The sequence below is a fragment of the Equus caballus genome, chromosome 24 (genome assembly GCF_041296265.1).
Source record: "Equus caballus isolate H_3958 breed thoroughbred chromosome 24, TB-T2T, whole genome shotgun sequence".
Classification (NCBI taxonomy): Eukaryota; Metazoa; Chordata; class Mammalia; order Perissodactyla; family Equidae; genus Equus; species Equus caballus.
Genome location: NC_091707.1, coordinates 47,814,288 through 47,841,511, shown reverse-complemented (window position 1 = coordinate 47,841,511; position 27,224 = coordinate 47,814,288). Strand labels below are relative to the sequence as shown.

Genomic DNA, 27,224 nt, shown 5'->3' with positions numbered 1-27,224 from the left:
CCGAGGAGGCCAGCCCTATACGCACCAGTGTTGTCCTGCCTGAGCTTGCACTCAGTGGCCTGGCACCACGACATCTTCCTGTCCTCCTGGATGGAGCCTCCAAGCTCCCCTGGACACCAGGGGAGACCGGCACCCTGCTGGACCCTCCTGCACGACCCTCTATTTTTTTTCCCCCTCTGAAAGCTCTGAAGATGCCAGGAAGCAGGGGTTGTGTGAGCATGGGTTAGCCCTCCTGTTTAAGAAAAGCTTCTCCAGCCACTCACTGAGGACGCTCTTAGCTCTGAAAACGCTCAAATCTCTGTTCAGAGTCTTACGAGGTTTATCGGGACTTTTGAAGAAGATAGAAATTCTCTCTGCTGGAACTTTGGTCCTTGGCATGTGGAGCATGGGACAGGGTGTGCTTAAAACATGTCAGCCAATGCCAGCGTAGAAAGGGGCTCCCTGCACCCCCCTCCCACGATGAGCTGCGTAGAATGCCTCTTGGGTATTGTGGAAAGACCCCTGATGCATCTTCCAGTTCCAACTGTGCCCTTGTTAGCTTAGGGACTTGGGCACATCTGCCAACCTTAAAACAAATGTAAGCATCATTATCGATGTATAATTGGTGTACAATGACTTGCAGTGTTAAAGGTGCATGATTTCATGGACTTTGACATATGTATACCCCCATGAAACCATCACCACACTCAAGATAATGACTATTCCATCACTCCTAAAAGTTGCCTTGTGCCCCTTTGTGGTCCTCTCCTTAACCTACTGAACTCATAACGTGGGGAAATGGTCCTGAAGCAGGGTTGTTTTAAGGATTCAGTGAGTGTGAGATCCTTTTGTAATAATTAGTTACATTATTCATGCGTAACTGTCACAGTCAGCTTGGGCTGCCATGATGAAATACCGTAGACTGGGGGGCTTCAACAACAGAAATTTATTTTCTTGCAGTTTCGGAGGCTGGAAGTCCAAGATCAAGGTACCAGCATGACTGGGTGCTTGTGAGGGCCCTCTCCCTGGCTCGTAGATGCCTGCCTTCTCGCTGTGTCCTCATGTGGCAGAGAGAGCAAGAGAAAGCTCTCTGGTGTCTCTTCTTAAAGGACACTAATCCCATCATGAGGGCCCCACCCACATGACTTTGTTTAACTTTAATCACCTCCCAAAGGCTCCCTCTCCAAATACAGTCACATTGGGGGGTTAGGGCGTCAACATATGAATTTTGGGGAGGGACACAATTCAGTCCATAGCAATCATAAATAGAGTTATTATAAAAGTTGTCATGGTTATTTACCTGTTTACCCAAAATTTTGAAGTCAGTGATGGTGAAGGAAGAGCTAATTGGTGATGGAATGCAGTCAGTGATGGGAAAGAGCAGATGCTGCTAGAAATTCCTGTGAATGAGCCTTGGAGAGTGGACTTACTGGGAGGTGTACATGGGCACATGTGTGTCCATGTGTATTATGTGTATACATGTTGTTTCTGCCCTTCCCAACTTGTGACCAAAGAAGGGACATATGGATGGAGGCCCTGGTCCTTCAGTGAACACTTTGGGGTCTGAGCTCTCAATCTGATAGGTCCTGGATGGGGATCTTTGGTACCGGTGAATCTCGTCTCCTAGTGGTGGTAGGTTTTGTTGCCAGTACGTTTTTCTGCCTCGTTAGTGCGGATGTTCTGTTATCGGAATGGTCAGTGATGTGCTTTTGCTTTCCATAGACGTGAACGAGTGTGCAACTGAGAACCCCTGCGTGCAAACTTGCGTCAACACCTATGGCTCTTTCATCTGCCGCTGTGACCCAGGATATGAACTTGAGGAGGACGGTATCCACTGCAGCGGTAATGGGCTTTGACACTGAAGACGTCCACCAGGGCTGGGGGCACGGGGTTGGGGCTGGAGGGCAAGGGCTTCCTTCACAGGTGTTTCCTCTCTTTTCCCAGACACATCTCCACTTTGGGACATTTCCTAGTGCAATGGGGTCACAACTGCACAAAACAGAGATGAGTCACTTCCTGAAAGGTGGAGTGGAGTCCTCTCCCTTGTCATTTGACCCCAATGCAAAAACCAGTGGAGTTACCCTTTAGGGTCTGAGACGGAGTTGAAATGGGAGAGGAGTCACCCAGTTTTGCATGTTGGTTTGAGTTTTCTGTCCTCACCCAGCAGTGACTCAAGTCCTGGGGATAGCACTTCTGGAGAGCAGTGACCTAGAAACAATAGCATATCCACAGGGTAGGATTGGGAAGGGGACATTGAACGAAGGCAATCATATATGTAAGTGCAAACATTTTGGGAACTTCTAAACTCTCTACAAAATCAGTGCTTAGCTCCAGGCCTGGCACATAGTGAGCACACAATAAATAGTTCTCGAATGAATGAATGAATGATTCACTGTTGAATGAATGCATTCCTAATAATTTGTTGTGAGAACATGGATGTGGTGGCTTAGTTGAGCTTTTATAAATTCCTTCCAAGACCAAGAAGCTATGATCCTCTGCCCGTGCTAGCTTGTGGACTCTATTATAATTTTCTTATTAGACTTTCTCATAAGAAACTTGTGAGTTCTTGTCAACTCCTTGAGAATGGGGACAGCACCTTACTCAAGTAAATCCTGTCGCATCCTGCACAGAGCCACGTATAGCTCTTTCTTTCTCTCGTACAGCCTTCCTTTCTTTCTTTCCCTGTTTTTTGTAAATGTTGAATTAAAGTCAACTCCATTTCGTCCACTTTTGGCATCGTCAGCAATTATAAATGAACACAGTCCAAATTACTGATGCATTGCTGTGTTTTTCAAAATAAGTGGGCCATACCCTAGGGTGTGAAAGTCTTTTTGTCCTGCGGAGTGGACAGTTGCCTAATCCTGGGTTTCATTGTCACAGGAACTGACCCAGGTCATGAATAGACTCGTGTGATGGCTTCACTGAGGACTGGAGTGTCCAGAGACAGAGTTCTCTGAAACAAATGAGCGTCTCTCCCTAGGGCCAGGAGCTCCAGAGCCGCGAGCAGGCAGTTACAGGCAGCCTTAGACCGATTAAATGTCAGTCTCAGAAATAGTAATAAAATACCCTCAGGCATGAACAGCTACTTTCTTCCTAGATTTCACTTCCCCTGCGGCACTCCTTAGGGAATTGGGGCCAAGGGACTACGAGGTGGGAAGTTTACCATTATGAGATGGAATTCGTTTTTTCTCTAGGATTCCCTGCTCATCCACAGGGGTCTACTGACCATCTGCAGAGGCCGTATAGCAGAGTGACTCTGGAGCCGGATGGAGCCGAGTTCAAATTCTGACTCTGCTGTTTAGTGCTTTCTTTGGCCAAGTTTCTTCCTGAGCCTCAGTTTCCTCATTTGTTAAAAAACGAACACACACCCTCATAGGGTGGTCATAAAGATTAAACCAGTTGGTGTACCCAAGTGTCATTACATGTTAATTTACTTTCTCTAAGTCTAAGACACTTGTGGCTTTTCAAGGAGTTGACATCCTTGGTGTTTTGGCAGGGATTTTTGGCTGGCTCACTCTACCCAGAATGATCGTCTTGTCCTCCATGTTCACCATGATGCCCATTTTCCTAAGACTTGGAGTGACCCCTGGCCCTTGCGGGCTTTAGGGCTGGTGCAGGATAGCAGTGTGATTGTCACTGTCCCTCCCTACTTACTCACCTTCCTTTACTTCTCGTTTTCCCAGAAACCATTGCCCTCCCTGTGTTATCACAGCTGGTGTAGCCCCTCTGGGCAGCACCAGACCTTTCCTGGCTGTGTCCCCTTGTCCCTCAGGGATTTGCTAAGCCGAGCTGATCCTGGAAACCGTGGTAGGTTCTCACATGGATGAGTGAAAATGGCCTCACGTGTGCTCCCTGCTGGAAACCGGGCTTGGATTTCAGCTTTTCAGTGGAGGATGGAACCGCAAGCCCTTAGTCAAGTCTGGAGATTGCAACCTCAGGATAAATTGAGTGCGTCTGTGAGGGCCCCTCCCTGCCTAGTGGGGGGTGGAGATGAGTGCTACCCTCTCCATCTGCTCTGGAGCTCGCCTGCACTGGGGATTCCCCCAACCTCAGGACTGCCCAAATGCACCAATTTTAAGTCCTGAGCCTGATTTCCTCAGGGAGACCTCACAGCGCTGTGTTGACGAGTGTGGGACCTGGCTGCCGGCTGGCTGGGTTCAAATCCCAGCTTTACTGCTAACTCGTGGTCTGTGAATTTGGTCAAGTTACATAACCTCTGTGAGCCTCAGTGTGGCTAGTAACAATAGCACCTCCTTCTTAGGGCTGAGGTGGGGGTTAGAGACGATGAGGCGTGTAAAGCATTTAACCAGCACTTGGTAAATTGCGAGCTCTCGGGAACTGACGGGTTTTACCACTGCTTCCACTAAAGGTATGAACGGAACTTACGAACTTAACAGAAGTAAACTAGGATGCTGTGATGATGGGCTGGGGCCAGAGACCTGCACTCTGCAAGGCTCCTGGGAGACCTGGAGGGGGCATGACCGCAGATCTTACCTCGGGGAGCATGCTTAACTTTTCAAATCAGCGTCCCAATTCTGCCAGCTTGGAACCCATCACCACTGAAGACCCCTGGGAGGGATGGGAAGGCGTTTTCCTCCTCTGATGTGAGTGGCATTAGGCATGTCACACCCAGAAGCAGCCTCCTCTGCACTGACACCCTCTCTGGGTGATTCCGGCCACCAGCGGTCTGTGAGAACACCAGAGATCAATCCGAGGACATGTCACATGGGGAAACTAGGGAAAGCCAGTTTTCGGGAAACAACAAATGAAAGAAAAACATGTTTTCGTTGGCGTGCTTGTCGAATGAGGCTCAAATGGGGGCTTTGCTGCCAAACTCTGCGTGTGATAGTCGGCTTTTCCGGAACGCCTACTTCTGCGTCAACTGCCTCGGCCGACATGTCCCATGGCTCCCCCTCATGTCCCCACCTCTGCAGCTGGAGAGCGGCTCAGCTCTGGGTTCCCATGTCCCAGGGACCACCTGAGCAGGCAGACTCCGAGGGACGATACGCCCGCCCACCCCAAGCCACTCCAGAGTTTTCTCTTTCCAGGAGGTTTTGGACACAATGACGTTTTAATATAATTGGCACCCCTTTGGCCTTCTGGATATGTCCCTTTTAGTTGCAATGCTATGAATAATATTGTTTCTCAACTTTGGGGCGATTAGTAAAGTTTCCTTTTCAGAAGAGCAGAGCCGGTAAATGTTTTCTGGATCTTGAGGAAGAGCTCTGCACATGGAAAACTCCAACAGGCAAACAGATCTCACCTCCACAGGTGGAGGGTAGCTTCACCTACAGGGCACAAGGAGTCAGTTGTGAATAGATAATGGAGCTGAGCCAGAGGCAGAGGGTGGCGGAAGCTCCCAGGAGACAGATTTTAGCTCCCTGTAGGAAGGAATTTTCTCAACCATTAGAGCTGTCCAAATATCGATGGGCTTCCTCAGTAGATAGTGAGCTCCCCATCACCAGAAGTGTTCAAGAAGTGAATTGACATCTTAGCAGTAAAGCCATCGTATGTGTCAGGAGAGTGTGGGAGTTGGAGTCAATGACCGCTAAGCTCCCATCCCCAGGTAGTCTGGGGTGTAACAGTAGGTGTGACTTGTCACCCCCAGATATGGACGAGTGCAGCTTCTCCGAGTTCCTCTGCCAACACGAATGTGTGAACCAGCCTGGCACATACTTCTGCTCCTGCCCCCCTGGCTACATCCTGCTGGATGACAACCGAAGCTGCCAGGGTAAGGCTGTCCAGGGGCAGGTTGGGGGCGGGGTTTGAGGTGGGCCTCAGGATGTCTTCACCTGGGGAATCCTGTGTGGCTTTGGGAAGGTGGCAGGGGTGAGAGCATGAGTGGGTGCTGGTGGCTTCCAGAGTGGCAGGCTCTGGGTGGGATGTCTGGGCTGGTGCCTTCCTGCCCTGTGATCCATCCTTTGGCCATAGAAAGGACATGACCACTCTCACTTTAGTAATGAACTGTGCAGATACAGGTGACACCCTCGAAGGGCAGGTCCTGCCTCCCCGGGCAGGTCTCTGCCGCCCCTCTGAGGATTGCTCCCAACCCAACCAGGACTCCTGGCGGCCTGGCCGTACTCATGGACCAGGGCCCAGGCTTTCTCGTGGCACCCGGAGGGCAGCCCAGTCAGCCTCTTTCTACTGACTTCCTAGAGAATGGATGCCAGGGAGACCTCACACATCTGACTGCTGTGTCCCTCAAAGGGTTAGGACCCCCGGCTGTGAAAGGAGTGGGTCTTGTGCAGATTGGCTGGTTGGCTTAATTTCCCAGTCCTGTGCTCCACCCACTGGGGTCAGTGGGGCAGGCTGGTAGCTGAGCAATGAGTAGCTTGATGCATTTTCAGCCTCCTTGATCCTGCTGTACCCCAACACCAAGTAAGAGTTCTCTACGGCAGTGCCAAGCAATAGAAATAGAATGTGAGCTACAAATGGGAGGCACATGTGTAATTTAAAAATTTTTAGAAGTCACATTAAAAAAAAGTAAAAAGAAACAGGTAAAACTAATTTTAAGAATATATTTTATTTAGTACAATATATCCAAATATTATTTCAACATATACTCAATATAAAAATCACTGATGAGATATTTTACATTATTTAAAAAAATTTTTTTGCTGTGGAAGATTTGCCCCAAGCTAACATCTGTTGCCAATCTTCCTCTTTTTGCTTGAGAAAGATTCACCTCGAGATAACATCTGTGCCCATCTTCCTCTATTTTGTACATGGGTTGCCGCCGGAGCACGGCCACCGACAAGTAGCACAGGTCTGCACTGGGAACTGAACCCAGGCCACTGAAGCAGAGTGTGCTGAATTCCACCGCCAGGCCACGGGCCGGCCCCTTTACATTCGTTTCGTGCACTAAGTCATTGAAATCTGGTGTGTATTTTCCACTTACAGCACCTCTCAATTTGGACTAGTCACAGTTCAAGTGTTCAGTAGCCACATGTGGCCAGTGGCTTCCGCACTGGATAGTACAGCTCTGTAGTAGAGATCCAGGCAGCCCCCACCCCACTCCCACCTCCCTGGCCCAGGGCCCACACGTTGGAAGCGCTGCCCTGCTTGAGCCTCTCTACTCTGCACTCCAGACATCAACGAGTGTGAGCACAGAAACCACACGTGCATCCTGCAGCAGACTTGCTACAATTTGCAAGGGGGCTTCAAATGCATCGATCCCATTCGCTGCGAGGAGCCTTACCTGCGGATCAGCGATAAGTAAGTCCTGCTTCCCCTTGGGAATGGGACCTGGGTGAGGAGCCTGGTCCAGGAGGCTGCCATGGGGTGTAAAGGAGAGCGTACCTCCCAGGGGATTGGGAGTCTCACACGTGCACAAACACACACACGCATGCACACACACACACACACACACACACTGTTCTCTGTCACTACCCCACTCATGCCAGAGTGATACAAAGATTCTCTAGAAAGCTAACCAAGAGGGGAGGCAGGTTCACGGACCTCCTCCTCCCTTTCGTGACTTTGTCCCCGGTATGCAGGGTCTTTTAGAGCCCGGCTTCTCAAACGTCCCGGCTGCAGGAGTCCCCTGGGCATCTTGTCAGAGTGCAGATTCTGAGTCCGTGGGCCTGGGGTGGTGTGAGATCCTGTCTTTCAGACAAGCTCCCAGGTGAAACAGATGCTGCCAGCCTCCCTGGACCACACTGTGAGTCGCGAGGGGCTGGAGAGGTCACTAGAGTTCTCAGTACCGAGGGTACTTGGCTTGCCCTGATCAGGTTCCTGATGTCATAATGTTCAATGTTTGACTGAATCACCAGATGGCAAATCTTAGAGTTGAGGAGAGGACTAAAGTGAAGACAGCCTCTACCAGGGCAAAGCACCAGGGCAGTGCTTTTCTGTGCCTGACATGCCAAGAGTTCCTTTTCTTCTCTTTTAGTCCCTATTTAACCACTTCAGTTCCTGCTCAGTCTACACACACACACACACATGCACACGTGTGTGTACGTCTGCCCTCCTCTCTTTTAGTCACACGTTTACTACCCCTGAGCAGTGCTCAGCCCTCGCACTGGAAATAAAGGACGAATGGGACACACCTGTCATGCTCTCTAGGCATGCAGCATCTAAGAGGAATTCATGACTGACCAGTGTGCTTCCCGCTTCAACCACAACAGGCAAAAGAGGACAAAGCAGGGGCAGGCAGGTCCTGGAGCCATGTCTTCACTTGTCGCCAAGACCTGTGCTTCCATGCAGCCCTCTAGACCAAGGCTCTTTGATTTCCGGTTCCAGGGCCCTTGTGGCAGAGCAGAGCTTTGGGCTGCTCTTACCACCTTCCGTTCCTGGTTCTCTCTGGGTCTCTCCAGGCTGCCCTTATCTGTGGGCGGGCACTTGACCTGATTCAGCTCGCAGCCCTGAGCTGGTATTACCCGTGAGGTCCCTGACATGCCGCTGAAAATCCTGAGTGACTCCTGCCTCCGTCCCCACCCGGTCTGGCTCCAGCCGCCCCTTTCTAGCACATTTCCCAGTTCAGGTGTCCGTACTCTTGCCAATCTGGACAGAATGCTCTCTTTACCCAAGCCCTGGACTCTCCAGCCTCCTGGCTTTTGTGCACACATTTTCTGCCATATGGAAGGCATTCCTTTCATCTCCAAGTAGCCAGATCCACCCCATCTTTCAGATCCTAGTGCCAGTGCCACCTCTCCCAGCTGTTAGTGATCCTCTTCAGCTGGGAGCCATCTCTCCCTCCTCCAAACTTCTTTTAAGACACAATCTTTTCTGTGTGACACACGACATTTTCATGTGGCCGTTTTGGCCCCAGGGACATTTTGACTTGGATATTTTGATGCAGCCTTAAAAAACAAACGTTTCAAAATTCTTTTCATGCATTCATTTATTACACGTTAGTCAAGGTCCTATTGTTATGTGCCAGACACCGTGCTCAGTGCTGTGGGCTTTGCTCTTAGGAGAGTGGAGGAGAAAGACATTAAGTGAATTGTCACATAAAGGAACACATAATCATAGGTTGTGATACGTGCTAGGACCAGGAAGAGTGGAAGCTTACAAACTGAAAGAGTAGGCTGGACCTGGTCTACACCGGGGAGTCCGAAAGCCCCTCTCAGGAAATGACGTTTGAGCTGGAATGGGAAGGTGAGTTGATGTTAATAGAACAGAGTGGAAGGGCAGATGGAAGAGCATGTGCAAAGACTGTCGTCTTCGGGGAATGGAAGGAGCCCGAGTTCTGCAGCCCAGTGAGTGAAGTGGACAGTTACCTGAGAGGAGGTTAGAGAGACTGACAAAGGCCACCCTCCTTGGGGGTCACAGAAGCTAATGCAGGTGTTTAGTTTTATTCAAATGATTTATAGAATCCTTCAGCAGGATAGAGACATCCCCTGGTTTTCGCCTGACAAAGGGCCCTCGGGCTGCTGTGTAATGGATTGGAGAGAGGAGACTTGTTGGGGGGACATCACAGAGGTCCAGGTGAGACGTGGTGGTGGCCTAAATATGCAGTGACAGTGACAGTGGAGGTGGTGAGAAATGATTGGATTTGGGCCATATTTTGGAAATAGAATCGATGGGTTTTGAAGATAGATTGGAAGTTAGGGGAGAGCTACAGAAACATGACAAGGCCGACTCCCAGTTCTGGCCACCCAGGCATATGGTGACGCAGGTCCTCATCCTGTTGTGAACTCTGACCCCTACGGGGAGCCTCGGGGATGAGGTGAGAGATGGGCGCTGGCTAGGGATAAATCAGGGGTGTCTGCAACAGGCATTCCTTGGTGATAAGAGTCACTGATTCTATATTATGATGACGCTGTTGCTAGCGTTTCGTATTAGCTGCTTCGTATTAGAGTTATTTGTGTCTATGATTTATTTCTCCTATTGGCAGGGGAACTATTCAAGGTCAGTATCTTACAAATCATTTCAATGCCAAAGTGTCTTAACATTGTGTCTTATACATAGTGAATTCTGAGCTCTTGTTTATCGAATGGAAAAGATTAAATCATGTTCCACGCAGACTGGGCTAAGTGCAATAGAGAATGTAAAAGGACCGCCCAAGACCTGTTAATCTAATACAATTTCTCACTTTTGAAATTTCTTGAGTATGTGTGTCTGGGGAAGTGAAGGGCTATGCAACCAGTGGTGCATTTCACCAACTAAATACATGACAAATGTAAAGGGCGGTAGAGAATGTTCCAGTGTTCGGAAAACCAGACGTCCAAGATTTATGCTCTAGGAGCAAGAATATCTGCTTATCCAGACTAGGCCATTCTCTAGGAAGCAGAGAGCTCACCTGCATGCTGGAGAGTTTTTAGACGAGAGCCAGGAGCAGAGAGGGTCTATAGTTACGGCATTTGGATGATAAAAATGGGGCAGCCTCCTTTTCAGTGTTTTAAGTGAGGAAGTAGGTACAACCGGCATCTGGAAAGGATTTACCACAATCTCACACGATTTCCCTTCCCCACAGCCGCTGCATGTGTCCTGCTGAGAACCCTGGCTGCAGGGACCAGCCCTTCACCATCTTGTACCGGGATATGGATGTGGTGTCTGGACGCTCCGTTCCTGCTGACATCTTCCAAATGCAAGCAACGACCCGCTACCCTGGGGCTTATTACATTTTCCAGATCAAGTCTGGGAACGAGGGCAGAGAATTCTATATGCGGGTAAGAAAGGGTGGCAAGTGATGGTCACTATCTTTAATGACGCATTGTGTTGTGTAGCCTGGCACGTGCTTCTAGAAACAGGTCAGGAGGCAGCTAGGAGGGGTGGGTGTGAAGAGAGAAGAAGGGAGTGGGTGGGAGTCAGAATTGCAAGGTTCTAGCTCTTGTCACTTTCTATGTGGCCTTGTGAAAGATGCGTGTCCTCTGTCAGCCTCAGGATCTGAGGCTCCTCTGTGTGATAAGTTAACCCAAGATGCAATCGTAAGGTTCTTTCCTCCTGCTGTTCTGTGGGAGAGGCATTCACGTATCCATTTATCCATCTGCTAATTTGACAAATATTTATCAGTACCTTCTATGCACTTCTAGAAACTGAGAATACAGCAGTGAACATAGCATCCCCATATCTCTGCTGTCATCCTTATATTGCATTGGGTGCAAAGGCATTCCTCATGGAAGTGGGCTCGGCTGGCCTTCTCCAACACAGTACTCACTGTGCTGTTTAAGTTTAAACTAACTAAAGTTAAATAAAATTAAAAATTAGGTTCTCCCATGGCACTAGCCACATTTCAAGTACTCAAGAACAACATGTGGCTGCTGTATTAGCTCAGATAGAGGACATTTCTATCATGGTAGAAAGTTTGATCAGACAGCACTGACTTACCCATATCAGTAAAACATTATAGAGCACACATCCTAAAATATATTTGCCTATTTGTAAATTACGTATAAATAATACTGTGCCATTTGTATTGCTGAGCTTTGTCTCCTGCTACCTCTGGGGTGTCACCCCTCCGTAAGGACCACTGGCTTAGAGAGCTGTGTTTCACATTTCAATGTGAATTTGAGCGCTTGTCCAAGAAGCGCATTCCAGAGCTTCCTCTCCCGAGAATCCATTTCAGAAGGTGGTGGTAAGCCCTAGGGGATCAGTTTCCTGTGGCTGCTGTAACAAATTACCACCAACTTGGTGGCTTGAGATAACAGAAATTTATTCCTGCACAGTCCTAGAAGCCAAAAGTCTGGAATCACTTCCCTGAGCTGAAATCAAGGTGCTGGCGGAGCTGTACTCCCTCCAGAGGCTCCAGGGGAGAATCCAGTCCTGCTCTCTTCCAGCTCCTGGTGGCTGCGGCATTTCTTAACCGTGCCCACATCCCTCCAGTGTTTGCATCTGTGGTTGCATCGCCTCCTTCTCTTCTGTGTGTGTCAAATGTCCCTCGTCTTATAAGGACACTTGTGATGGCATTTAGGGCCACCCAGATCATCCAGGATAATCTCCCCGAGGCAAGACCTTTAACTTAATCACATAGGAAAAGATGCCTTTTCCTTATAAGGTAACATTTACAGGTTCCAAGGATATCTTTGGGGGCCAGTATTCAGCCCACTACATCAGGAATCTGCCTTTCTAGCAAGTACAACATGTGATTCTCCAGGGGCTCTGTGGGGAGCTGGCCTCAGAAGGATAGGCCCGTGGAAGCTTCCCCCTTTCATGGGAGACGCCCAGGGGCCTGTGAGAGGCCCACGTGGCTGAGCTCTCTGCCCCTCCTCTCCCTATCTCCTGGCAGAATCTTCCAATCCTTGCCTCGGGCTGAGATTGTCTGAAAACAGAGGGATCTCAGAAGCAGCAGTTAGAACAAATTAGGAAAGGCCCCAGGGGCTGGTTTTGTGTCTGTATCCTCTCTAATTCGTTTTTGGCAAGCCCCTAGCAGGACTGGGGCACATGTGATAACATGGCCTGTAGAGCCAACATCTGTGGACCAGCAGAGTCAAGGGCTTCGGAAGAAAGTGGAAAGGATTGAGGGGAGAGCTTCTGCAACATGAATAAGATGGAGCTGTGTCTATGTCGTCCTTTCTCCAAACTCATAAGCAACGGCTGTCCAGCAAAACCCCACATCTGTGAGCTTCTGTGGGCTTGCTGCCCCGGGGAGCATAAGCCTAGCCCATTGGCATTCTCTAGTCTGGCCTCTCTCATCTGTACGGACAAAGTGGGTCCCAAAGATTCCCCTCTTGGGGATTTACAATACCATCACTGATACCACCTGCCTCCATTTTTTCCCCCTCCGTAGAATAGAAGATCTACAGAAGGTGGTCTTGTCCAGGCAAGATGTCACTTACCAGGTCACCAACCACTAAAATCTCCCTAGACCCAAACAGATGACTTATAAGAGGTACCCAGTGATGGTGAGGGAAGAAGATTGTCCTCAAGTGGAGTGGACAGGACGGAAGGCCCTTCCTAGAAGCTTCCTCTCATGCCTGGATTGTCATAGCAACTAGGAGACCCTTGAAACTCACCAAGCTGAGCTGTTTGTGTCTTGTGCCCTCTCTGAGAACACTGAGAAGGGCCCTAATTCCTTGGTACCTATTCCGAGGAGGATGTCAGGTGTCGAGCGGATGTAGGGCTACTCTGAGAATGGCTGAAGGAACTTAAGGATGGGGAGGTGGCTCCTGTCTTGAAAAGTCCCAAGGGCTGCACCTGGAAAGAGAAAGCGGACTTGATGTGGGGCCCTGTGAAGCCACAGGGCACGGGGGCAGGAAGACAGAGAGAAATCTGCCAGACAAGGCAGGGCTTTCACGTGTCCAAGCTGTGCAAAGTTGCAGCGCCCTCCGCAGGAGGCCACGCATAGTCATTCTTTTTAAAATTTTTTTAAATTTTTATTTTTTTATACAATTTTATTTTTACAGACTTAAGGTAGAAAAATCAGAATATACAGATAAACCAAAAAGTTAGATCAGTTGTTCTACTGTGGGCTCTGGAGCCAGGCCGACCTGCTTTACTTGCTCTCTGCAGACACCAACCGGGTAACCTTGGGCATGTTACCTAACCTTTCTGAGCCTCAATTTCCTCCGTAAAGAGGGGATAATCACAGTATTTACTTTAGGATTAGATGAGATCATCTACTTTGCACAGTGCCTGGAACACAGAAGGACTGTTTTGATCAAACCAGTGGGATCTGGTAGGGGTGACACACTCAGTCGCCTTCTTTTTCTTACCCTGCTCTCTCAAACCTGCGCACACCAGGGGGACAGCTCAGGTTGACCCCGTGGGAGTCACGGACACTTTCAGTTATTACTGAATCGTCTTGTTCTCCCATGTCCAGCCCGAGCTGGTTTAAGTGGAAACTTCAACCTCTCAGCTCTCAATCCCCGCTCAGAGGCGGGGGGGGGGCGGTGGCCTCCTTACCGCCTTCCTCCTCCCCTCCCCTCATGGACAGAACTGCCTCTGGCTCCTCCTCCCGGGTTGGGGGGTGTAGATGGTGGAAGGGGAGTGGTTAGGGGGGCTTGGGTCTTACTGGATTGTTGCCGTTGTGAGCAGGCTCTTTCTGGGGTGGAGACGCAAATGCTCTTGCTTTCATGGGATGCTTTGTGGGGTCTATGGAGGTCTCCCTGACGCCTGAGCACTGACTGTTTCCTGGGGTGGGTGACAGGGCCTCAAGCTGGCCGCCTGCCACCCCAAACCTCTCCACCCTCTTTCTGGTGCTATGTCCCACGTAGACTGCCGGGGTCCAGCCTTGGCAGAGTCCAGGTTTCCGCGGGAGAGACGGTGTCGGCGAAAGTGTAAGTGCTAGACCTGAGACTCGACGCAGTTGCAAGCAAGTCCAATTTATTTCAGGGACAGGGTACACTTATATAGGAAAAAATCACACGAGGTGGTCTAGCTATTGTCGTCATGGGAACAATAGATGAGGGGCAGTGCGTGACTAAAGGTAATAATCAAAGGTGGTTGTCTACATCCAGATGTGCAGCATACATATCGATTGTTTAGGAAGAGGTTACATAGTTTCAGCGTCTTCAAAGAAGTTAGGAGGACAGTGAGTATATAATTAACGGAATATAGACCCCTGCATCCTTGGGGGCTGCTGTTTGTTCTTTGAGATATGTTTATTGCTAGTTCTGCCTGTTTTTACAAGGCTTCCAGGACAGAGGGAAGACGTTAATCAGTAATAGGCTTTAGAAAGGAGGACAAAGGATTCTGCTGAAAGAATTATGCTCCCTGGAGAAGTGCCTTGCACGATTCTCCTTCCATTGCCAGAGCTTGTCACAATACAATGGCAGCTAGATTGGGGGAAAGCTTCCCACAGTAGACTTTCTGTGGGGGGTCTGGGGGGCTCTCACTCTGGCAGGTGGACCTTACACGAGGGCCTTGAGGACACCAACACCCAGTTCCCCTGCAGTCCCCGCCCCTCACCGTGCTGCCAGGCAGCTCTGGGGCTCTCTTCACTAGACTTCTCTCTGCGTCTTTACACGTCGGGGTACCCACATCTCTGAAAAGTCCTCTCGAAACTCCCTTTTGCTTGAGGAGGGGGCCGGTAAGTGTGTTTAATTCATGTATATAGGCTGGAGGTGGTGATGGAGTGTGAGAAACAGATCTGGCTTTGGGCCTCTGCTTTCAAGTCCTGTATAGTAGCAACAGAAACTACACAGACAGCATTGGCAGCAAATTCTATACAGTGCTTGACATGTCCAGGCACCGGGCCAAGTACTTTCCATATATCATTCCTTTCATCTTCACAACGATCCTGTGATACAGGGCCTGCTGGACAGTCCCACTTTTACAGATGAGAGCACTGAGGCACAGAGAGGCTAGGTAACGTGCCCAAGGTCTCACAGCTGGGACGCACCGGAGCAGGATTCAAACCCAGGCAGTCTGCCAACAAAGTCGATGTATACTCTTACACTTCTCTTTAGGATGTAGGGTATTTCCACCTACTCTTCTAGTTTTAGGGTCTCAGCAGAAGTTGAGATAACAAGAAAAGTCTACTTTAACATCCCCTCAACAATAGAAAGTATTCAACAAGCATTAGTTCTTATTGTATTGATAGTGTTTCTGCTGCTACCGCTGCTGCTGCTGTTGTTAGGAGGTTGCGAGCTCCTGGGCCCTGGAGAAGTTGGCAGTGCTGCCTAAGGGACTGGAGCGTCATGTGGGAGATGGGAGTCAATGACCATTCAGGCCCTTCCACCCAGAGTCTCACCGATTGTGCTACAAGCACTGGGAAGAGCTTCATCTCACCTGGGAGGCAAGCTACACACACACACAGCTGTGCATGCACACATACACACGCACACACATGCAACCACCCACCACACGTGCACCCACTCATGCAAGCGCACACATATACATGTGCCCACCCACTATATGTGTACCCACTCACGCAAGTGCACACATGCACACACATGTACAGGTACATACACACATGCACACACACGCAAGCACACATACACACGTACCCACCCACCACATGCACACCCACTCATGCAAGCACACACATACACATGCATCCACCCACTACATGCGTACCCACTCACGCAAGCACACACATACACACGCACATACACAGGTAAAGGTACATACACATGTGCACACACACACGCAAGCACACAAACACATGCACCCACCTACCACATGCGCACCCACTCATGCAAGCGCACACATACACATGCACACACACACCTGTACAGGTACATACACATGTGCACACACACACGCCCCTTTCATAAGCCCTGTTGGCAGTCTGTCTCACTCTGAGCCCTGGACAGAGGACTGGTGATTGGCTTTGGCCAGGTGACTTGGGGACACAATTAGGGCCAGAAGAAGGAGCCGGGTCACGAGATCCAGACTGTGCCAAAGTACGTTTACTCTGTGACACACGTGGGGCAGGTGGCAGGGCCCAGGGAAGCTGACTTGCTCCTGCCTGGCTGCTTGCCATGTGTCAGACAATGCCGTCCTGAAAGCTGATTCAGAACTACCCGAGTGTCTGCGGGAGCATACGTCGGTGGGCTGTTTGCAGCCTGCTGCCCCTGCGGTCAGCTCCGCTGGCGTTCAGTCACTCGTTCCTTCTTCCGTCACCAGCATTAACTCAGCACCAGTACAGAGGCAGCTCTGAGTCAGACACTGAGAGTTCAGGAACAAACAGGATGTGGCCTCTGCTCTTGAACCCATGCTGTTGTGGGGAGGGGCAGACGACCAGGCAGACATTTGCAACGCACAGTCGTGGTTCTCAGGTTGAGTAAGTGTGGTGGGACGCTCAGGAAGTTGAGAGGTACTGAGACCTTATTACAGAACACGGTGGTTAGAAGCATGGTTTTTGGAATCCGGCACTGTTAGTACCATGTGCTAGTTCTGTGACGTTATGGAGTGTGCTTAACCTACTTACATTGTGGGGTTATGAGGATTAAATAACAGATGTGTGAAAGGTTGTAGCCAAATGCCTGGTATCAACCACCACCATCATCACCGTCACCACCATCATCATTTTGCACCAGTAACTACCAAGTCCACCAATGACCAGGGACCTTGGGGGGCCTATTTAATTAATGCCCTTTCTCTGCCCTAAAAGCCTAGGGAGGACTGGAGGTGGCTGGCTCTGCTGTCCTGGCAGGCACTCGTGTCCTCCCACGTGCTTGTGGGCAGGTCTCTCTCAGGCTGCTGCAGATCTGACCCTGGTGGAGATCGGACTTCCTGACCTCTAACGGTTACTTCCAAGTGGGAGAGGCAACGATCCTCTCATACTCTGGAGAATTTTACCAAGAAAGCCCAAAGGAACAACTTGGAAGTTTCCACTTTTTCCATTCCCCCTCCCAGGCTCTTCGGATCTCCCTCCAGAAGGCTGCCCACGGCTCAGTCTTCAACCCTTGGCCTTTATTCCTGTGAACAGGGAAAGCTGGTGGATATTTGTCTATGTAAATGCTGTGGGCATTTCCCTGTGTGGCTGTACCCATGAAGTCCTGGCCCAGAGCTGCAAAGTTTTGCAAGAGATGACAAGGAAGTCTGAGCGATCCTCTGCGTGCAGAGGTGCCAATTGCACTGATGCTGACGGGAACAGAGGGAGCTGATGCCAAGAGGAAATGGCGTGGTTGTCAGGCCGCTGATAGCCCAGCGGACAGGGGAGGTCCCAATACCTGGCCAGTACCTACCTGCCCGTCCCGCCCTTGACATACCTGTGGCAGCTCTTCAGGATGAACTTTATGGGGAGCCCTCCCTTTATGGAGACAGATAAATTACCTGGTGTGGCTTTAAACAAGCCCTCTTTCTTGAATTTGCAGAGCTTGTTGCTTTCAGTTTCTGGGCACAATGCTGGGCTCTGCCACTTGTAGGAAGCGATTGTCCAGCATCTCCTTGTTCCCTCATGCTAATTCCTCTTCAAAGCTTGCTATCTGGCTGTTGCACTGACCCCTGAGCATCTCTCCTTAAGGGCAGTGCTAGGGAGAACTAAAACACACACCAGTCTCTTCTGATAATTGTGCAGTGAAAATGGCCTGGGGCTGGGGGTCAGACAGAAAGACCCAAATAGGATCCCTTGGCTCTGATCTCGATTAATTGGGAGACCCTAAGCAATTACTTAAACTAACTGGGCCTCAGTTTGCCTGTTTATAAAATGGGGAAATAATGAGATGCACCTTTAGTATGGCATCCAGGGTCCCCAGACTGGGTCCTGGGCTTTTAGATCAGCCCTTCGCAGTTGTTCACGTGCCCATGAATCACCCGGGTCTTGTGTTAAGCTACAGATTCTGGCTCAGTAGGTCTGAGGTGGGGCCTGAGATGCTGCATTTCTGACTAGCTCCCTGGCGATGCTGATTCTGGGTCCAGGGGCCCCACTTTGAGTGCAAGGCCTTTTAGGGTTTTGATGAGGATTAACTAAGCACCTGTACATACAAGTGGCTGCAAGAGTGCCTCACGCATGGTGGGTGCTCAGACGATGTCAGTCTCCTCTCCCCACCTCCTCGAAAGTTTTAGAAAGTGATTCAGTGGAGAAGAGCTCACATAAATGTATTAGGACCATGGTGGTGTGATCACCGATGGTCAAGCGGAAAGTGACTCCAGTGTCTAGACGGGAGCTCCAGCAGGGCCTGCACGCCGGAACCACCTGGAGGCTCATAAACAAATGACACTTTCCCCGGGCCTCAGCCAGAAATCCACGGAAGCAGAAAATCTTGGAATGGGCCCCTTGGAATTGTTAGTTTAAAAAAAATGTCCTAGGTGCTTTGGGGGCTGTTGATTTGGGGGCTACTGATCTGGTACAAACCCTCATTTTAGGGATGAGGCCCAGAGAGGTGAAGTGACAGCCCTAAGTCACACAGTTAATTTGATCCATTATTCATTCTTTCACTCCAGACAAATTTACTGAACACTTACTGTTTGTCAGGCACCACACTGGATTCTAAGGGGGATTTGGAGGTAAAATATCTGACCCTGGTCCTTTCTCTTATGGAGCTCATAGTCTAGTGGGACCTAGCCGTCAGACACGGACCAAGAAAATGGAATAGACGATGACGCATGGTAATAAGTACTTTCCAGCCTGTGCAAAGCAGAGGGTGTAGTGGCAGAGGGTCACAGGGGGCCCCAACTGAGATTGGGGGAATCAGGGAAGGCTCCTCTGAGGAAGTGATGTTTCAGGGGAGACCTGAAGGGTTAGCAGGAAAGATCCAGGTGGAGCAGGGGCAAAGCCAGGAGAACAGCATGGCACCAAGCGGATGCCAGTTCCACTGCTGTGGGCAAGGGCGAGTGCCCTGATTGAGGCTGCAGAGGCCAGACACCCGGCCTTCTGCTTTGGGGATTGTGCGGGAGGCCCCCTCTCCTGATGGACAGCTGTCCACTTTCCTCATTTCTTACCTTCTCTGCCGTTGCTCGACAGCTTTCCGGGTCAAGCTCAGTTGCCCCCTTAGTTCAGTCAGGCCTTCACTAACTGGTCTCCCGGCTCTGTCCACAGCAAACGGGCCCCATCAGTGCCACCCTGGTGATGACACGCCCCATCAAAGGGCCCCGGGACATACAGCTGGACTTGGAAATGATCACCGTCAACACCGTCATCAACTTCAGAGGCAGCTCCGTGATCCGACTGCGGATATACGTGTCGCAGTACCCGTTCTGAGCCCGGGCTGGCGCCCCCGACACTGCCTCTCAAGCACCAAGGGACAGGAGAAGAGAAGAAACAGAGGGAGGATGAGAGCGAGACAGACGTGACGCCTTTCCTGCTGAACGTTCCCCGAGGAGTCAGTGCGGACGTCCTGACCCCACCTGTGTTATTGTACATCTGTCACTCTGAAGGACATGCTCCCCCCGGTTCCTACGATGCAGTTATTGAAACGTATTATCATTGGCACGCTGACCTGAGATCGACGGTGGTTTTTTTAGGGACTTCAGTATATTTTCATATTTTTCAAAAAGAATAGATTAGGTTTGCTGGAGTCTGAGTCCACATTCAAAGACTGTGAACAGCTTCCTGTCGCCTCTTCCACGCCTTCTTTCTCTCTCTCGCTGATCGCTGCTTTGCCAAGGCCCAAAGAGCTCCTGGGGATGCTGGGTAGCTAATTTGCTTCTTGTCTGTACAGAGAAGGCGATGGAAAGAAACCACGGCAGGATCTAAGGGTTTTTAAAGAGTCTATTTGAAAACCATGTCTGGTCTTTTCAGCCATAAAAGGAGTTTTAGTTGTCCTTAAATTTGTATAACTGTTTAATCCTTCCTTGTTCATTTTGAGTATTTTTTTTAAATAAGTATTAGAATGCCTTCAAAAGGCCTTAAGACACATGCTATGGTCTGTCTTCCCAAGCCCAGTCTTCTCTCCATTTTAGCCCAACGTTTCCTTTGAAGACCCCTTCATCACGCTTTCTTTGGAATTTTTATCCAACTGGGTTGGAAGGCAGAGGTCTCGAAACTGATTAAATATTCGAAGAGATGTTGTGTTTGGTTCATTTTGACATCATAGATGAGTTAGCATTGGGGGTTGGTTCTAGTTCACTGGAAACCCTTTTGCTGTGTGCCAGCCTCAAAAGCTCTCTGGAGAACTCGATGATGATTTATACCTCGGGCAGATGATGCGGGGGAGGGCGGGGAAAGAAACGGGGGTGCTGAAGGTAGGGGAAGCATTAACCCTGCATCATATGTCATTCGATTAGAAAACAACGAACAGTCTCTCTGTTACGTGGATTCTTTTCAGGGACTCCTCCAGGACGGGAATGCACCCAAGTTACTTTAAACCAGTGATCCTCACCCCTGACGGCACAGCGGGATAACTGTGGCGTTTTAAGACAAAAGCTGATTTCCTGGGCCTCGGCGCCAGAGATTCCGGTTTAGTTCATCTTAGGTACGGCCCAGGCATTGGGATTTTTCTGAAAACTCTAATAGCTGGAGTCGAGAGTGCTTTTTTTTTTTATAAATCCTGTAAAGAGAGGGGGACAATTGTGGCCCTGACCACCTTGCCCTCAACATCTTTTCCTGATCAGGGACTCCGGATTTCCTTCAAGTCTTAGAACCCCAGGCAGGCGCAAAGAGAGCTCATAGTTCGAGTCACAGACTAGGGAACAGGTGGAGACAGCTGCCTTGTGTTCCATCCCAGGAGTCCACCTGAGGCTTCAGAAGGCGAAGGCACACTCCCTGATGGCCGAAGTTGGGTCTACAGCATAGATCTGTGGATGCTCCCATTCTATTTATTGGGGGGGGGGTATACTTTTTAAAGACCTACTATGTGCCGGGAACTGTGCCCTGGATTCTCAGGGTTAATAGAGGTTTCATAGATCCTTAATAGGTGGTTCTTCAGTAGAGGGAATAGCATATTCAGCTCCCTCACCCAGAGAGCATTTCTCACACCCATTCTGCACACCTAACTCTGCTGCTGGCTTGGTTATTTTTTTCTCCAACTAAAACTGTGCACATCCAAACCATTTCCCATTGTGCCCCTTCAGCCAGGTCCCAGTGATGTTAAGAATAAAATCAACATCAAATGGCTCAGGACGTCCCAGCTTCCTAGCTTGGAAGAGAAAAGACAATTTCCTACAGATTTGCTGTCAAGCGGGCCCAGCTCAGCTCTCTGCAAAGAGCAGAAGGTGGCCGTGAGCCTGGGGCTCCCCTTGCATGGGGAGGCTCAGGTGTCAGGAGCGAGTGTGAGTTAGGAAGGCTGAAAGTTTACGTGAGCTCTGCCCTCAGCAGCTCCCAATTACTGACTCAAGGTCCAACACAGCACGAGGGTAAGGTTTCCCTTCATTTCTGAAAAAGAAGGATGGGAGGCTTTGTCTTGGTGACTTGAGGACCCATTGGTTTCAGAGGTGCCACGTTTGGAACCAGACCCGAGTCTCTAGGGCTTGCCTTTTATTTGTCTGTGGCAAAATGTGGCTTCCTGCTTCTAAGAAAAAAGGCGCAGAGAGACTTGTAAAACCCGGCTCAAAGGGCTTCTTGGACCTCAGATGGCTCTTTCCAAACACGGTCTGATGAGTTCAGTGTAAATGAATCAGAAGCATGTGGGATCAATTTACCTTAAAATACACTTGGGCCTCAAAATTAAGGGAAAAACACCCTGGGGCAAAGCGTGTTCTGTAAAGCCAAACTCAAAACATTTGGGAAACAGTTACAGAGGCTCCCAGAACCCGAAAAGCTGTTGGCTTCACCCACTTCTTGAGAATAGTCGGATGTTATTGTTTTCACAAGATTGGGGATAAGCTTGTTCTTTGAATCACAGCATTGTGCTTCCCTGAAGTCGAGTGGGGCTGGCTGCTCCCTTGGACTCAGATATCTGGGCTTGTCACGCCTGTCCCTGGTCAGCTTTGCTCCATCCCCAAGCTGGGCCCGGAGCTTGTCATATGAACCCTGCTCTGTCCTGCTCCATCAGGTCCTGAAGAATGAGGCGTTGTGTGGTGGAGGGGGCGCGGGATTAAGAGCTGAGACACCTGCAAAAGTCCTTGAGTTACCACCTAATCTTCTGAGTTTAAGACTTATGAAAACTTCCATTCAGCTGCCTCTAATTCTGAAGTCTTGTGATTCCTTGAAATGTACTTTGGGGATGACAGCCAGCATTTCCATTAAACTGCAGTTTTAGAGTTTCACACGGGTGTGCCAATCATAACACGTCCTAATTGGCAGGAGATCCACCTACCTGTTGCGTCTCAGGCCTGGGGAACGTACTTAGAAATTTTCTTAGGTAACTGTCTTGGCCCTTGGGGTGTAATTTTCCCAGATGGTGAAAACATTTAAGTAGGTCTGATTCCTTCATTTTCAGTGGTTAAAATGTATTTTCGTGGCCTGAGAGTTTACTGTATATAATAAGTTCTTCATCTGGATCAGCCAAGAGGGTCACCCAGAGAGATGACACGACGAAGGAGCGGCTATTTTTTCCTCCCCTCTCAACTCATGAAATCCTGTTTGTAAGAGATTTTTGTCTGCAGAGGAAAACACGATTTGGTCCAGCACCCACCCACCCGACTTCAGTTGAGCCAGTTTTTGGATTCAGAAAGATGAACAAGATAGATACAATCCACTGACAAGATATTTATCCCAGGGTTTATGCTGCCCGTGAGACAAAACTGGAATACAGTGTGAGAGATGCGTTTTAGCAGTGTGGACAAAACGATTTTGATTAGATTTTAATAAGTATTAAGATATACCTATTTTCTACAGCAAAAATTCTTATGAACATCTACAGGCAAATATTTGAAATTTAGAATAAGATCCCTCTGCTTAGAATGATTAAATACATTGAAAGGAACCACAAAATCAACCTTGGGTGAAATTTTTCTTTCTTTTTGATCCAGTTTGTATATACTTTGAAATGCAATGCTTTCTTTTCTGGGAAAAAAAACAAACATTTAGTAAAACTCTTATTATTTTGGAATTGGCCAATGCTCATCAACTATGACAAATGTGCAGATCATTCCTTATTGATATTTAGGTTCTCAAAGTTCTTAGTGCCTTTTGTTAACAGCTGATATCTTCGTTAGAAGCCCTGAGTGTTATTAAAAGATATTTTTTAGAAAAATAACCAAGAGGCTTCGGGACAGAGGGAGTGCATAGAGCCAAGATTTATCACTTTGATAGCTTTTGTGGTGATGACAAGCTCCGGTTAGAATCTTTGACTGGCTAATGCTTCCTACTACTACTAAACCTTCAACAGCAGCCATCAGTGAAAGAAACCACGCAGCCATCAGTGAAATAACTATCAGGGTGAGAAAGTAGGTGTCAACACAGGAATGATCTATTAAATTGCCATTATGGGTGTCCTCTCATAGAGGGGAGGGACGTGTTGACAGGCAGAGACTCACAGCACTTTTTTCAGGAATTTAAAATATTCTTGAACAATAATGTAAGATGAAGGCCAGGGTAAATTGCACATAGATGCAAATGCCAAGGTCATTGTGATATTTATCAAGATTCCATAAATTATTAATTTACTAATACCGATTTAGGGTCACAGAATCGTCGGATAGCTTGATGCCATTTAACAGGAGTTTTGGGGAAGGATTGTTTTGGTTTCAAGCTCACCTTTTTGCTCATTCTTGTTATCCATCCTTCCACTCGGAGTGCATTTGCTGTCACAGAACCGGCTTATATCGCAAGGTAGCTGCTATCCTTGAGGTAGGTGCCTTGAGTTCTTGAGTTTAAACGTACAAACCATTTATAATGTATCCTTAAAGACGAGCATGGATTGCTGTTATGTCTATGAAATATAACATCTCCTGCTTTTAAAAATTTTTACCAAAAAAGCCACCCTGGTAACCAAGCTGCTGTATTTGCAAAAAACTTAGCTCCTTACAGTGATCCTATTCTTACATTTTTGTTTTGACTTATTTTCTTTTGTTCTTTTAGTTCAACGTTGAAAAATACCCCATGGAGATTTCCACCCTAAGCCTGGCATTTCCACACAGCACCTTGCCAGTCTTTCTGAAAAGCAGAGCTAGGGGCCAATAACATTGCTGCATTTTTATGTGCAAAGCCACCACTGAAATCAAAATCTTCTTTCAGTAAAACCATGGTTAGTCAAGAGGATCCTTTCAGCTCAGAATTTATGCATATTTGGGGAGAGCTGGACCCCCTTGCTTCCTGCTTTTTTTCCTGTTGGAACTTTGGAATGTGTTATCTTCTTAGGGCCCTCAGTAGGACTTTAAAAAAACCTCCGTGGCACCATTTTTCGTCATAAAGGCCAGGACTTTTCATGAGTAGGGGATGAAGAGTTCCCAGGTGCACTGCAAGAATTTGGGACAATGGGGCACACCGGAAAGGAGCAGGCTGCTTCATCTGGAGCAACTGTAAAAATGGGGCAGGCCCTGGGAGGAGAGGAAGCTGCTCCTTCCAGCTAATACTGAGGCAATACTCTGCTAATACTCAGCTAATAAATACTGTGTTCTTCACACTCATTTCTTCCAGCTGCATGCTTCCATCTCAGGAAAACGCCTCAAGGCTGCTCTCGTTCTTAGTTTTCTCCAGATTTCCCTCAGCCCCACTCCACTCCTGTGCTGGTTCTTCAACAAGCTGCTGAAAGCTGAGGGGGAAAGAAGAGGAGGAGAATGGAGACGGAGCTGTTCTCTTCTTCTTCCTCCTGAGGCTGAACTCTGATTCCTCGCTTTACTTCCGAGGAAGGTCGTGGGCTGGGGATTGGGAGAATCCTTGGCTCCTCTCATTTCTTCCCTCCTCTCTTCTCTCTCTTCTTTCCTTTTCTGCCCTGTCTCCCACCCTCACCACCTGATCTCCATCCCAAAGTTGGACGGAAGTGGTCAGGGCGAGGTCCCGTCCGCTGAAAGCACAGCTGGGTCCAAGGGGCAACATACAAAGCTATTTATGTATTTTGACTTTGTCTCCCTCCAGCTCCTCTTTTCTTCTCTCCCAAGCACACAGAACCTCTCCCCAGTCTCCAGAACATCCCTTCCTGAGCAAAGCCACGACTTCCTTTTCCTTGTTCTTTTTCTGCTGTCTCTGCTCAAAAAACAAATTAGCACTACCCAATGATCTGACCCTGGGGCTTCTGTGCGGCTGTTCTTCATGGGGATTCACTCTCAGGGTCCTTTCTGATCTCCAGTCTCTCTATTCCAGGGTTGACCTCCTTCATTCCAACACCCCTGGTTCAGGAGCCAGGCTACCCCCACTTATTCCCACAGATACACTTTGTAGAATCTTTTCAGCATTCCCTTTGTCCCTAGTCCATCACGGCGTCTAGTGGCTTGACATGCTGCCTATATTCCTCACATAATCTGGAGCAGAGTTGCTGGAAAAACTGGAGTCCCTTTAAATATAGGACAGTGCAGGGTCTCCAGAGACTAGAGTCTTTTTGCAATAACAAAAACCCTTACCTTTCTTTGTAAAACATAGTCTAGTACTTCGCAGATTATAGAATTATTTATCCAAACTAATCCCAAATAGTACATAGTGTGGTTTTATGGACAGGAGCCTTTTTTCAGACCAAGCTATATCTTGGCGACTTTCACCTATACACCACTTTTTCACAGTGGAGTTGATAATTGGCTATGACTTACAGGATGATCAAGAATTCCTCAAGCATAGGCACGGAAGGGCACTGAGAAGACCAACATGTTTGGAGCAGAGGATGCAGGGGTGTGTGTATGGCAAGGAGCAAAGGAAGTTGAGACCAGATTATTTATGGCCCTGTTCATCAGAGTTGGGACCTCATTGCAGAGGCCAGCATTTCGCAAAACACTCGTCCATGGAGATGCTAACCAGTGCCCCAAGATCAAAGAGTTCACTTGTTTAATTGGGGAATCTGAATTCTTAAAGATTCACAGTTAACATTAGAGAAAGGCTCTGAGAAGTCCTGCAGTAAATAGAAAACACATTTAATTTTGTATAAAAGTTAATCAAACTTATTTGCAAGGGACATGTTTTTCCCCCTAGAACAACGATCAACGCCTTCAGGAACAATTTTCCTTAGGGTTGGGAATTGCTGCTGTCTGCTATGGAGAGCTATGGCAGGGTTTTAATTTTACTTTGTTTTGCTTTTTAATTAGGGAAGAGACATGGTCTTATTTTTAGGCACCACTTTATAAATGGTGCATGAAGATGGGAGAGATGGGAGTCAATAAAAATATTGCAATTGTTCACATAAGTGATCATTATCACTAAATTGATCTTTCTAAAGAGTAAGGCTGACTACTTCCTTGTTTAAAACTCTTTGCTGACATCTCCTCTGCCCGCAGATTAAGGTTCAAACTCCTGAACACGATTGACAAAGCCTTCCACGATCAGATTCCTGCCTCCTTCTCCAGCTGCAGCTCCTACCACTTTCTCCTCCTTTATAACGAATTCTCAAACAAACACGAAAGGCTTACGTATTCCCTCCAGCTGTTGCCAGAGCGCTTCTCACTGGCAGTTCTTCTCGGTGCCCACCTGACAAATGCCTATTCTTCTGTAAACGTTCCCCTGAGAGTTCAGCTCCTCTAGGAACTTTCCAGACCCATCCCTGACACCCTCCAACTGCACTGCCCACACTGCCCCCTGCTTCCTTGCAGAGCGAATCACTCCTTCAGTGTTACCCGAACTTCTGTCCTGCAAGCTCCTTCAAGACACTATTTAGCGTTGCTCATCACTGTAGACTTATGGGCTAGCAGAGTGCCGGGCACGAAGTAGGTGGGCAGTGTCGTCTGAGCGAATGTGATGATGGGAACTGACAAGAGAAAATGACAAGAGAACTCTAGTAGGTGGAATCCTTTGGTCTCGGTGATTCATTGGGTGTGGAGGCTTAGGGAACTGAGGGACACCTGGAAATGAGCTAAAGAATTCCTCAGGAGGAGGAGTCTTGGTAGAGGGACCAGATGAATTCCATTTTAAACTTGCTTCTTTTGTTCTCTTTAGTAGAGGTATGATTTATATACAGTGAAATGCATAGGTTTCAATTCCACGGTTAGATACTCTTGGACAGAAAGGATATGCT

General features: G+C 48.5%; 1 protein-coding gene across 2 annotated transcripts in view; it reads left to right on the top strand.

Annotated features, from left to right (window-relative positions):
- FBLN5 (fibulin 5) overlaps positions 1-20,255 on the top strand; it is a 74,984-nt gene extending 54,729 nt beyond the window's left edge. For both annotated transcript variants that reach the window (XM_001494595.7, XM_005605406.4), the window contains exons 7-11: positions 1,702-1,821; positions 5,588-5,710; positions 7,068-7,194; positions 10,397-10,592; positions 19,289-20,255. In XM_001494595.7, the coding sequence (XP_001494645.3) occupies positions 1,702-1,821; positions 5,588-5,710; positions 7,068-7,194; positions 10,397-10,592; positions 19,289-19,450 (728 nt within the window). In that variant the 3' untranslated portion in view covers positions 19,451-20,255. The remainder of the gene's footprint in view (positions 1-1,701; positions 1,822-5,587; positions 5,711-7,067; positions 7,195-10,396; positions 10,593-19,288) is intronic.
- The last annotated feature ends 6,969 nt before the right edge of the window (positions 20,256-27,224 follow it).